Source organism: Schistocerca gregaria, chromosome X (assembly GCF_023897955.1).
Source record: "Schistocerca gregaria isolate iqSchGreg1 chromosome X, iqSchGreg1.2, whole genome shotgun sequence".
Classification (NCBI taxonomy): domain Eukaryota; kingdom Metazoa; phylum Arthropoda; class Insecta; order Orthoptera; family Acrididae; genus Schistocerca; species Schistocerca gregaria.
Window position 1 is genome coordinate 865,391,688 of NC_064931.1, and position 13,235 is coordinate 865,404,922.

Below are 13,235 nucleotides of genomic sequence, written 5' to 3' on the forward strand. Positions count from 1 at the left end.
GTTTGAAAAATTGTCAATTTTCTAACAGATAATAAATTTCTTCTTTACAGATTTGGCCGAAAGAAAGTCTTCATGTATGGTATGGGCCTTACAAGTATCTTGGGTTTTGCAAGAGCATATGCAAATAATTATATGACATACTTGGTTCTTGAGTTCCTAGCCATGTTTGTTATGGGTGGAAACTTTTCATCTATTTTTATACTTGGTATGTACTTCTAAATGAAGCACTTCTTAGCTATAATGTGACACTTTTCTGTTGAATAAGTCAAATGTCTAATGTATACATATAATGAAATTAACTTCAGTATGATGATTATTAACAATGAGCATTGAGCCTAAAATTTAATATTTTTTCAACTCACCCATCATGATTAAAAAAATTGCTTTAAAATGGAAGCATGCAAAAATAAAAAAATATCACTATCATTAGCCTTCCCTCTTTACCATCAAATACCACACCGCTGCATTACTAAAAAAATAATACCCATTGAAGCATCCAGAATGTAGGATTCTTTGCAAAATTTCAAACTTGTATTTGAATAGACAGCCTATTCTTCAACCTATTAATGCATCTAAATTTTTAAGTTTTTTCTTTAATGTTGATCATGAAAATTCCTTTCCTGAAATGTACAAAATTTAGAATGTCCTATGAGCAAAAAGTCAGCATTAAAAAATAAATACAATGGGCGATTTACTATTGATACTGTACATTATGTATCTCACCATGACGTACAGTCTCTATATGGTGAACCTTCAGACTGAGAAGGATGTAAATCCTATAATATTAGGAGGATAGTTGACAAGCCGAAAACTGAGTATTTTAGGATACAGCTCAAAGTTATGAACGGGAGGAATGTTTACATCGTAGTAGACATTAATGATAAATATACATATTTCTTTTATTTGTCTGAATTATATAATGTCTATCCCATATTTGCCACCAATAACATCACTGTAATTTTCTATCAAATGCAAATTTTTACACAGTTGTCACATTTTCTGAACATTAACAGATATTGGGGCACTGTTGTTCTCCACAGGAACATACAATATATTCACCTTACGTGGAAGAATTTACCTTCATTCAATGTGACTTGATGTATGGGAAAAGTTCAGTCTTAGTTATATGGGACTTGCATTCACACATTTCTGAGGAAACGGCAATGTTGTTTTAGATTATATATCTATTAACCAGGAGCTGATGTGCTCCTTACAGGCAATACTGCAAAATATTGAAAGTTATACAGACAGCTCAGGAAGTGTGTTACAAAAAGATTGTCACATCAAGCAATAAATAAACATAATGTAGGATATAGTGTAGGGGCAACTAGTAGAACCAGGCAGGATGAGCAGAAGGTGACTTTAAGAATAAATAACTTATTGGTAACAGAGATATGGAGTGTGGCAATATTCTTATATGTTGTTGTTACACTGTGCCAGATTCAGTAAATAATACCCTCATACATCTTAGACCATCAAATCAAAAAAAAACTTCAGTGGTATGGGGTGACACTCATTTCACAAGAAGAAGTAATATCCATTATTAAACCTTTAAAATCAAAACATTTTACAGTTGGTTGAAATGATGAATTTTTGCCATAATGCAAGAAAGGGAATAGGAAAACACATCAAATTTAATGTGATTTCACTTTCTCCAGTATTCTCGAAAAATTTAGAACACTTTATTTGCAAGTGACTTCTTAACCATCTTATTACAATTAATATATTTACCAAGTCACATTTTGTACTTCTGAGGAGTTAGTGAGGAAGTTATTTGTGTATTTGTGCGTAGTGAGCCATCAGTGGTGTTTCAGTACGTCAGTTGTTTTATACATTTCATATATTATTATAGAATTGCTTGAAACCAATTCAATACCATTAAACCTTAAAATAACCAACTGTATGTTGTTTTGACACCTGTAAGAGGTTTATGCCCAGCCTATGCATAAAATATAATGACATGAAAACATAATGGGATTATTCTGAAAGTTATAGGAATTATAGCTTCATCACACACACACACACACACACACACACACACACACAGAGAGAGAGAGAGAGAGAGAGAGAGAGATAAAATTAATTACAGATAACAATCATAAATTACAAGTCACAAATATAGCAATTTGAATTTAACCATTATTACATAATCAGTTTGCAAGGCTATTTTTTGTAATTTAAAAATTCTTCTACAGCGTAAAAACATTTTTCCACTACAAATGACTTAAGATTATGTTTAAAAAAAATTTTATGTTGCTGCGATTTTAAATCACTGGGTAGGCTGTTATATAGCTGAACTGTTATCTGTGATACACTTTTTTGGTACAGTGCTGTTCTACACTGTGACATGTGGATATTATTTGTGTTTCTTGTATTGTGACTGTGTATATGCTTATTTTGTTGAAGATGTCCAGTTTGGTTTAAAAGATATTCATTTGCGAACAGGATACACTCATATATATAAAGGCTCGGTAGGCTCATTATTTTCATCTGGATGAAATGTGCTCTACATGTTTCCAGTTTTCTTATGTTGCAGATAGCCCTGATTGCTCTTTTCTGCATCCTAAGTATCTTTATGCTGGTGGCTGAATTTCCCCAGAAGATTAGCCCATATCGAAGTAGTGCATGAAAGTATGCATAATACACCTGAATAACTGTTGACTTGCTTGCACTTTTAATTAACACGCGCAGAGCATAACAATCTTTTGAAAGTTTTTTCTCAAGTTCTTTTATATGACAGTCCCATTTTAAATTATCTTGAACCCAAAGGCCTAGAACCTTAGTGTCAGTAACAGAGTTCAGTAACATATATTCAAGGAATGGTACTGTAACAAAGTTTTGCACATGTGGAGAAGAGTGGAAATTCATGAAGAGAGTTTTTTCTTTATTTATTATTATTTTATTTTTTTGAAACCAGCTAGTAATTTGGGACATTACAGTATCTATTGCTACTTCCAATGAGATTTTGTCAGCAGCTGTTATTAATATGCTGGTGTCACCAGCAAATAAGATTAGTTTTCCCAATTTAATAGTCATTTATATCTTCAATACAAAGCAGGAACAGTAGAGGTCCTAGGACAGAACCTTGTGGCACTCCATACTTTACTGTTGATTTACTGGAGACATGTGTTGTTGTGATAATATTTCCTTGTACTGAAATGTCATCATGCCTTAAAATCGCCACTTGCTGCCTGTTTTCTAGGTAAGATCTTATCCACTGATTTGGGATTCCTCGGACACTTTTTTGATCTAATTTGTGAATGAGGAAGTCGTGGTCTATTATGTCGAAAGCTTTTGAAAGGTCCACAAAGATACCAGTAGCATCTTTTCTGTCATTCAGTGCTTTAAGCACAGCTTCTATGTACTCGTAGATTGCTGTTGTTGTAGACTTTGATTTACTGAATCCATGTTGATTTTCTGAGAGTAATGAATTAGTAGTCTATTGTAGAAAATTTTCTCAAATATTTTGGAGAAAACACTGAGTTGGGATACTGAATGATAATTATTTACATTTTCAGAGTCCCCTTTTTTGAACAGTGGTGTTACTTTAGCTGTTTTTAGGCTATTTGGAAAGATTCCAGTTGATAAGGAGTTGTTTAATATATATATATATATATATATATATATATATATATATATATATATATATATATATATATATTAGAAGTTTTAATACATTATCATATGACTTTTTAAAGACAGTCTGGCACACCATCCAGTCCACATGAATATTTTTGAGTGACCTTATTATTTGTTTCACCTCTGTTTCCATGACTGTTTGAAGGAACATAGACTTAACACTAGCATTTAAAAAATTTGGTAAGCATGTAGGTCCATCGTCATACTGATTTTCGATTAACTGCTTTGCTATATTAGTAAAGTACATGTTAAACTTTTCAGCTACCTCTTTTGGATCTGTGTGTCTGTTGTTTTCAATCTGAAGAGAGGTATTTTGTGAAGTTGACTGTTCTGTACCAGTTTATTTTTTACTATCTTAATCCTCCTTTTTTTCATTAGAAACGCTATATCAAAAAAGTGAAAATATACATTGTTGAAATGGTCGAACATGATATTTACTTCAGTTTCACTAAAGACATAGCCCCATGTTTCCTTTGACAGCATAAAATTAAACACTCTAATGTTGTCATACCTGAAGTCTCTTTTTTCAACTATTTTAGCTTTTGGTCCACACTTAGTGTCTGATTGCTGTTCAATAGACAGGAGCTGAGCTTCATGGTCACTGTAACCCATATTTATAACATTAGTGCTAAAATTTAGGTCACGTAGTCTTATAAAAACTTGGTCAACTGCAGTTTTAATGTCAGCAGTAATTCTAGTTGGGGAATTGACCGTGTGTTTAAAATCAAAACTATTGACTATATTTAACATTTCATTTCTATGATTTGAATCTTGTAAAAAATCTACATTTACTTCTCTACAAATAACCACTTTCTTTCCCTCATACTTTATAAAATTTAGCAGCCTTTCAAAATTTTTAATGAAAATTTCCCAGTCCCTAGACCTATACAGTATTACAACCAAAATATAAACATTTGTCAAATCAACAACACACAGCTCAATGGCTTTGTCTCTTGCCAAGCTTTGATAATTTTCTACTGCAGTAAAGTTTAAATAATCTTTTACAAAAATAGCTGCTCCACCACATTTACTATTGCTTCTACAATAATAACTGGCAAGCTTGCAACCCAAAATCACAGTTGACATAATCTGGTCTTTGTCTAACCAGTGTTCACGGTTTATTAATTCAAACTGAAATAACTTATTTTCTAGAGATTTAACATTGTGGTGTAACAGTTTTAACACATTAGTATACTTATTAGCAGATGTATTTACCAATGATTGACTGTTTATCTTGCAATTTCCCTTGTTCACTGTTTTTTGTGCAATATTTGAGTCCTTGTCATTTGATGTGAGTGCAGGTAACTCGGACACTGATGCAATGGCCTTCAGCTTACATGTTGCTTGCTTCCTCTTGTTAATAAAAAAAATTCTTGTGGTGATTTGGCTGCTTTGTACCACATAACTGGTAAAATTCACAAACAAATTATTATTTCCATTGGAGATTTAGCTAGACATAGTTACATTATAATGAAAAAGGCTGGTATAGTTTGTTTAGGTTAATTCCAGAATTTCATATTGTACAATACTGAATGGTAAGTTCTTGTGCTATGCTAAGGTTTTCAGCATAACAAAAAGTGCTTGCAGTGAGCATTAAAAAATGATCTTTCAAAACCTCAACAGACCAACTGTTCTAATGCTTAGAAGATCAATAAAAACCCGCAGATAGGCTTGGGTATATTATGCACTCTTTCTCAGTTCTTATATTCCCCAGTGAAGTTTATTATGGATGAAAATAACAACTCATTTTTGTTCAATATTTCTAATTGGCACTTCAAATCTGATATGACAATGTAAATATATTTTGATCTTTATTTTCAAATGTAGGTATGGAGCTCATGGGACCAAAACGCAGGGCTGTGGCTGGTATAGTCATCAATGCATTTGACTCCTTGGGTCCAGCAATATTGGGTTTAGCGGCTTGGTGGCTGAAGGACTGGAAGAAACTAATTTTGGCACTTTATGTACCATCCCTTTTATTCATAGCCTATTATTGGTAAGTGTTTCAAGAGCTAGGAACAATCATGCAACAATTTGTATCAATAATAGAATTAAAACAACAATACTGCATGTTTGTAGTAAAATTTTTAATATTCCCAAAAGCTGCAGGTCTTCTGAGAATTCAGTGGTTAGCACACTGGACTCACATTTGGGAGGACGACAGTTCAATCCTGTGTCCGGCCATCCTGATTTAGGTTTTCCGATCCTGATTTAGGTTTTCCGTGATTTCCCTAAATTGCTCTAGGCAAATGCCGGGATGGTCCCTTTGAAAGGGCATGGCCGACTTCCTTCCCCGTCCTTTCCTAAACCGATGAGACCGATGGCCTCGCAGTTTGGTCTCTTCTCCCAAAACAACCCAACTCCTCTGAGAATTGCCTTCTATCTGATGAATATTATGGATTCCTATGGTACTTCTGTTGTACTTGAATTATGTTGTGGTTAGATATTTTTATTTTTGCTTTAGTATTTAAATTTTGCCCTCTTGCACAAGTGCAGCAAAAATCCATAAAGGAAATGTGCCTCTTATATCGAATTATTAATATAAGCTTATATTTGTAGTAATTAGCTAAATGTTTATTTTACTTATTATGATATTTCCACAGCAATTGAACACAAAATTTGCAACTTTGGAAATTTCCTCACTAGACTTCAGATGCTCCGGCTTAATCATTTAAATATATTTGTAAATTTTGTTATTAAGTTTATCCTCCCTCTAGCTCTTTGCAATAATATATAATAAATTTCAGGATGAGCATACAAATGATTTAAGACAGGGAGAGGGATCAATTCATTTTCATGGTGAATGCCAAAACAGTTTTAAAGTTTCATGACAAATGGTTCTAGGCACATTTGCTAGACATTCCAGCTCTCTTCAAATTGATATTGAACTGATTATGTCTGTCTTGCAGTGTTCTTTAGGAAGGCAGCTACCTCGATGTCCCCTCCCCTCCCCTCCCCACTCCTGCGCCCCCCCCCCCCCCCCCCCCACACACACACACATCCAATCCTGCTGGGTATATTCATGAATTCTGTGCTGAAATTACATCATTGTTCACCATTAACTTTTCTCCAAGTTTCTATTCAAAAACTTTTTCATCACTTTTTCTGAGCTCTGCTGGGCTAGAATGTACAGTTTCATGAAGATGTTGTAATTAAACTTGTATAGTGTGCCATATAGAATGGGATATTATTTGAATATTTGATATAGTCTAACTATCAGTGGGAGTTCTTTCACTCTGGGATGTAGAGAGAATATTTCTAATCTTTTGGAAACATTATTACAGTGGGAGAAATATGGGCTTAAAGGTATGCTGTTAATTGCAGGCACCAAATTACTACTGTTCTTCAAACCTTTTGTGTATTACTTGTTTACGAGTACTCAGAGCACACACTGTCACATGTATTGATAGTCTCCAGCTTTTCTCCCTTTGTATTGCATACAGATCTTTGTAAATGTCCACATGTAGACAATTTTTTCCTGCTGCATTGAATGCTACATATTTCCAGGCTTCATCAAAACAAATTATCCCTTTAAAAAAGGTGAAGGGAGGGTTGGGCTGGGTGGGGGTGGGGGGTGGGGGGGGTGGTTGCATGAATCCAGAGAATACAATGTCACTTGTGATAAGACTCCTACTGCTGAAGAAACTGCATGCCCTACTCAAGAATAATTCACTGAAAATCACAATTTTTGCTGGATCTGCACAACTTTTACTGGATACACATAAGAGAAATTGTAGGAACTAGCTGAATGTGGTCATGCATCACCATTTATCTGTGACTGGCAGAACAATCTTTCATTTGCAATCTTGTTGACAAAAGTAGAAAATATTTCTTAAGTGTCCTTGTGGTGGTTGACATCACTATTGGTGGGTAGATCTGACCTGTAATAGAAGCAATATTTGGTTCCAGTATGTGAGCATCATCTAGGTGACAATTACTCGAAACTTTGAAGTGCCTGTCAGAAATAGTGTGTGTTGACTTGCCCTTTGTGGCGATTTCGCTTTATAACTATTGACTATGTATGCAGCACAGAAGAAATCTTAATGTCTAATACAGTGAGAAGTAACCATGCCACACATGTTACAGATGTAGCTAGGTGGTTGTGGAAATTTGTCTGCTGTGTTACCAATTACACAAATAGAAGCGCTTTTCATCTGCACAAAAATATCTTTATTATTTATTTATTAATTAACATTGCAGATGACCCATCACCTTAGTAATAATAGTGGGTCATTCGCTACTACAAAAGACAATTTTCAGAGTTTTAGTACTTTCTTTGCTTTTGTATAGTTAAATTGTTAATTAAAAAAGAAAAAACAAAAGATCCATGAAGTACAACTTGGGAATGGAATGGGAAAAAAAACAAATTTTATTTTATTCTTAAGAAGAAAACAGTACATGAAAGGAAAGATTTAGATAGCAAAAGTGGTGCCTTTACCAAGCTATTTCGACTGTGAGGGCTTCAGTAACAACCTTGAGCCTGTGTCACCTGAATTAGCGTATTTTATTCTACTATAGGTACTACTATATGTCATCAACATACTTCACCTGGCAGGGAAAATATTACGAACAGTTAGATGGTGTGGCAATGGGTTCCCCGCTCTCCCCTGTAGCTGCGGACATCTTCATGGAAGCTTTTGAGCAAACGGCCCTAGCTTCTGCTCCGTTACGTCCCAGTTGTTGGCTACGATATGTGGACGACACATTCATTATCTGGCCTCACGGTGAAGCGGAATTGGGAAACTTCCTCCAGCACTTAAATAGCCAGCACAAAAATATAAAGTTCACACATGAGACTGAAAACAATGGTACCTTTCCATTTCTGGATGTGGAAGTATATAGAGCTGCGGAAGGTAAACTGGGACACAAAGTGTACCGGAAACCAACTCACACTAATCGGTACCTGCACGCTGAGAGCCACCACCACCCAGCTCAAAAGTATTCTGTTCTGCATACGTTAACTGCCCGAGCCTACCGGATAAGCGATGAAAATAATATCAAAGAAGAATTAAAGGAGCTACAAAACACGTTTCGTGCCAACGGCTATGATGACAACATCATAAGAAAGGTAGCTAAAACTAAGAGGAGCAGAACACGAGAAGAAGGCAAAGAAGAGAAGCTTCCACTGGTACACTTACCATATGTAAAAGGCGTCAGTGAACGGCTAGGCAACATCTTCCGCCGACGAGGTTTCAGACCGATTTTTCGAAGCAGTCACAGGATCCACGAAATGATAGGTTCCACCAAGGATGCAGTCAACCATCTTAACACTGCAGGTGTTTACGAACTACGGTGTGAATGCGGAGCTGCCTACATAGGAGAAACAGGAAGACCTATCAACTTACGAGTAGCAGAACACGAACGCTACGTACGACTACAACAACACAATAAATCGGCGATAGCGGAACACCACCGTGACTGTGGACAACCTATCAGGTTCCAGGAAGCACGAGTACTGGCGAAAGAATCGTGGATGCGAGAACGCAAAATTCGGGAGGCGATCGAAATTATTAAGCAGCCTGACAACATCAACAGAGAAGATGGCTACAAACTCCCAGCGTCCTGGCTGCCGGCCATCCCAGTCCAACAGGCCGCGAGCGGCCGCGGGGCAGAAGCTACACGGGACACGGACGTATCTACACAAACAGCTGTAGAGCAACTGTCAGTCCACTTCCGCGCACAACAGGAGGAAAACTTGCCGACCAGAAGCGGAACGCTGATTGGCGGTCAGCTACCAATCGTTGACGACATGGATATCCACGAATACCCCTTTCCTTCCATCTTCCCTTACGTCATGACTAGCCAATCATTTTAGAGGGCCAATTAAAATTCTACAACTGTGACGTCAGACATCGATAGTCTGTAATAAATAGTAGCACCTACCCCATGCAAAACCAGTCGTGCCCTGAGGAAGGCCGTTGCAATTCGGCCGAAACGTCGGTTTTAATTTATTATTGTTGTTAGTTTTTTAGAAATGACGCGGCATATTACCCAGAAGAATTTTAATCACTATGACACCGGCCGCGGAAGCCTACGTTCTTATACTATATGTATGTTTATTGTGACATTAACTCTACATGGTTTGTGTGTAAGGTAGACAGTACTATTTGCTACTACAATTGCTTCTTCCACTTAACCATGACATAAGCAGGAGAGGTGCCTCGGCAGGTGACCTCGAGGCTCGTCTCCCTGAAGGGTGCTTCTTACCTGTTGTCTACCTGTATTTGTGTACTTACATCTTACGTATGATTATGCACAATTTTATAAAGTTCACATGTTTTACAGTTTGCATCTTATATCAAAAGTTACACACTTACATGATTGAAAATAACGATGCAAAGAGCTAAATAATTATTTGTTTTACTTGTACAAAGAGGAAATATCATTTCTTTATTTCTATTAGTAACTTATTTCTAAATTCCATGTATGTATTACTTGTAGTATTGTTACCTGGGGCTGGAGAAGGCATCTTAAGGAGATACGGAAGTAAACTTGTCAATTGCTTTGTCTAGCAGTACTGTCTTCCATATACAGTTAACATGCATATAAGTTTACATGTACTGAGCTGTTCATTTACATGCAAGGGAACAAGGGGATGAAAAGCCTGATAACTAGGAAATCATAATGCAGGTTTTGTTTACTTTACTTGTCCATAAGGTTGCCATGTTATATTGTATTTACTTTGTCTCACGAGAGAACGTGCTGTGAATCAGCGACAGACCCCTCATTACTCTGTGCTATTCAGAGAAGTACAATACAATACAATGGAGCAGTACAGGTACAGTTTTGCAGAACTCACTGACATGTACCTTGTGTACAGGGAAGTATGTTACATTGCTGTTGCTGTGGAAAGGCTGTATAGGGAATGATTTCCTAACAGGCATCATCCGTCATCACGAGTGTTTATTTCTCTCAACCGGTGAATGCGGGAGACTGCTTCATTGTAAAAAAGAAACGAGGGGCCTGGTAACGTGAGGACTGCTCGCACACCTGATTTTGAAGAGCACTAGCACTCCGTCTTCAGTCCACAAGTGGCCTATTGGGACCATCCAACCACCTTGTTGTCCTCAGTCGAGGATGTGGATAGGAGGGGCATGTGGTCAGGACACCACTCTCCCGGTCGTTATGATGGTTTCTTTTACCGGTGCTGCCACTGTTCGGTCGAGTAATTCCTCAATTGGCATCATGAGGCTGTGTGCACCCCAAAAAAATGGCAACAGCACATGGCGGCATGGATGGTCACCCGTCCCAGTGCCAGGTATGCCCGACAGTGCTTAACTTTGGTAACCTGACGGGAACCAGTGTCTCCACTGCAGCAAGACCATTGGCTGATTTTGAAGTGGTGGTGCTGGAACACATTGCAGCAGACACCACTGGAAGTACTTATCCCATTGCATGTGAAGTGGGTGCTGTGCATACTAGCATGTGACTATTACTCCACGAACAACAATTACACCCGTATCACCCACAAAAAGTTCATGCAGTGCTTGTGACTGACTTTGCACTAAGAGTCGCATTGTCAGTGGTTGCTCAGATAATGTCATACTGTTTACTGATGAGGCCTCATTTAATGAAGATGGTATTTTGAACAGCAGGGATAGCCATGTGTGGGATGAGGAAAGCCATCACACTATCAAGAACATTTTGCTGTGAATATCTAGGCCGACCTTTTAGGTGACAATCTCATTTGGCCATATCTTCTACCTGTCCATCTGAATGGCCACCTGTACTTGAGGTTTGTGCAAAGAGCTCCATCTGAGTTGTTAGAGAATGTACTCTTGGCTCTTTGTAAGAGGACGTGGATACAAGATGATGTTGCACCACCTCATTTCAGTGTGGATGTCCGTAACTGCATCGGCACTGTATTTACTGGTCACTGGAGAGGAAAGGGAGGTTCTATACCATGGCCTGCAAAGTCACCTGACCTGAATCCTCTTCTTTATTTCCTATGGGGATATCTAAATTTACTTGTGTATGAGACCCCAGTGGACCAGTGGATAAACTTATGAAATTAGTTACGAGAATTGTGGCTGCCTGTGATGTGATTCAGAACATATGAAGGATATTTGTGAGGGTGCATCAGAATCTTGTTCGCTGATGTCATGTTTGCATTGAGGTTGATGAATCAGTTTCAACATATTTTCTAAGATACAGTACAAATGGTACCTTCATTGTGTCGAAGATGGAATTTGCAGTTAACTGTAACTAATGTAAATAAAAAAGTACACAGTAATGGGCAAATGGTACCTTCATTGTGTCGAAGATGGAATTTGCAGTTAACTGTAACTAATGTAAATAAAAAAGTACACAGTAATGTGATTTTATTCCTTTTATCTCCTTAAGCTGGCTTCTCCAACCCCAGGTTCCCTCCCTCAAATTGTTCAGTGGAGCATCCTCTATGTGTGCCAGATTTGAGTGATATGTGTTTGGGGGATCCATGTTGCCCACATTCACACATATCACGTTGGCTAAGGCCAAAGCGATGCAGGTGTGTAGGGTAAGGGTCATGGCCTCTCAGGAAATGTACCATACCACAACTTGGGTTAATGTAATGACAGCCCAACCTCCTCATTCAGTTCACTCAAATAGAAGGTACCATATTCAGTAATCAATAGTGCAGTATCTGTAAGCACATTGAGTGCCAACCCAAGATAAGTAGACTTATAGCAAAGCAGGATGGCTAGACCATTGTGACAGGTCTTTGTCTCACATGAAAGACTGCTTTAAAGTTACTTTCTGAAATATCAGTGGAGCAAGTCAGTACCTATTACCAATCACCAACTGATCACTTCATTTATTTATTTATTCTCTGCCCAAGTACTCTAGCTGATAATTTTCAGCTGAGAGAATAGGGTGCATTATTTTAAAATAAATGTTCAGAAAAGGAAACAGGGTTACATTTTGCAGGTACTTGCAAGCTATTACATATTTTCTATTACAATTTAACAGCCAATATTTAATTTCATATTTAATACTCACCCCTGTAGTACATACATTTCTCTGTATGACATACTTTTAAACAATTTTTAAATAAACATATTTGCTGTACTTCCTTAACTGACTTTGATAGTTTGTTGAAAAAAACCTTTTGCTTGCTTCATTGGTCATTGGGAGCACTCTTTGCCAGTTTCAGATTTATCTGTCTTGTGTAATACTTTTCCATTCCTCTAGTTGCGTGGTCATGCATTTCTTTAATATTTTGACATATACACAGTGACAGCACTATCATAATATTATGGAGTACAAAAGTTTTTCTACAAATTTGCTTAGGTGGTATTCTTGCTATACATCTTGCTGCTCTTTTCTGAATTTTGAATATTCTTGTAAGCAGCTAAATTGGGCACTTGCCCATGTGTGAATTGAGAAGGATAGATGTTGGAACACAACTCCATAGTGCATTGTCCTGAGAAATTTATCATATCCAACTTCTGCTGTTCTGTGCCTGAGGAAAATCTGCATCTTTTTGCATAATACATCTATGTGCTCCCCACCCCTCCCCCCAAGTTCAGCAGGAAACCTTCAAGAGACATTATTAAGGTTTTAATACAGTATTTATGTGGGAGTTTAATGCACAAGAAATATAAATATAGACACAG

General features: G+C 37.2%; 1 protein-coding gene across 2 annotated transcripts in view; it reads left to right on the plus strand.

Annotated features, from left to right (window-relative positions):
• Positions 1-13,235, plus strand: part of LOC126297873 (organic cation transporter protein-like) — a 475,107-nt gene that overhangs the window by 416,779 nt on the left and 45,093 nt on the right. For both annotated transcript variants that reach the window (XM_049989164.1, XM_049989165.1), the window contains 2 exons: positions 51-205; positions 5,467-5,635. In XM_049989164.1, coding sequence (XP_049845121.1) covers positions 51-205; positions 5,467-5,635 — 324 coding nt within the window. The remainder of the gene's footprint in view (positions 1-50; positions 206-5,466; positions 5,636-13,235) is intronic.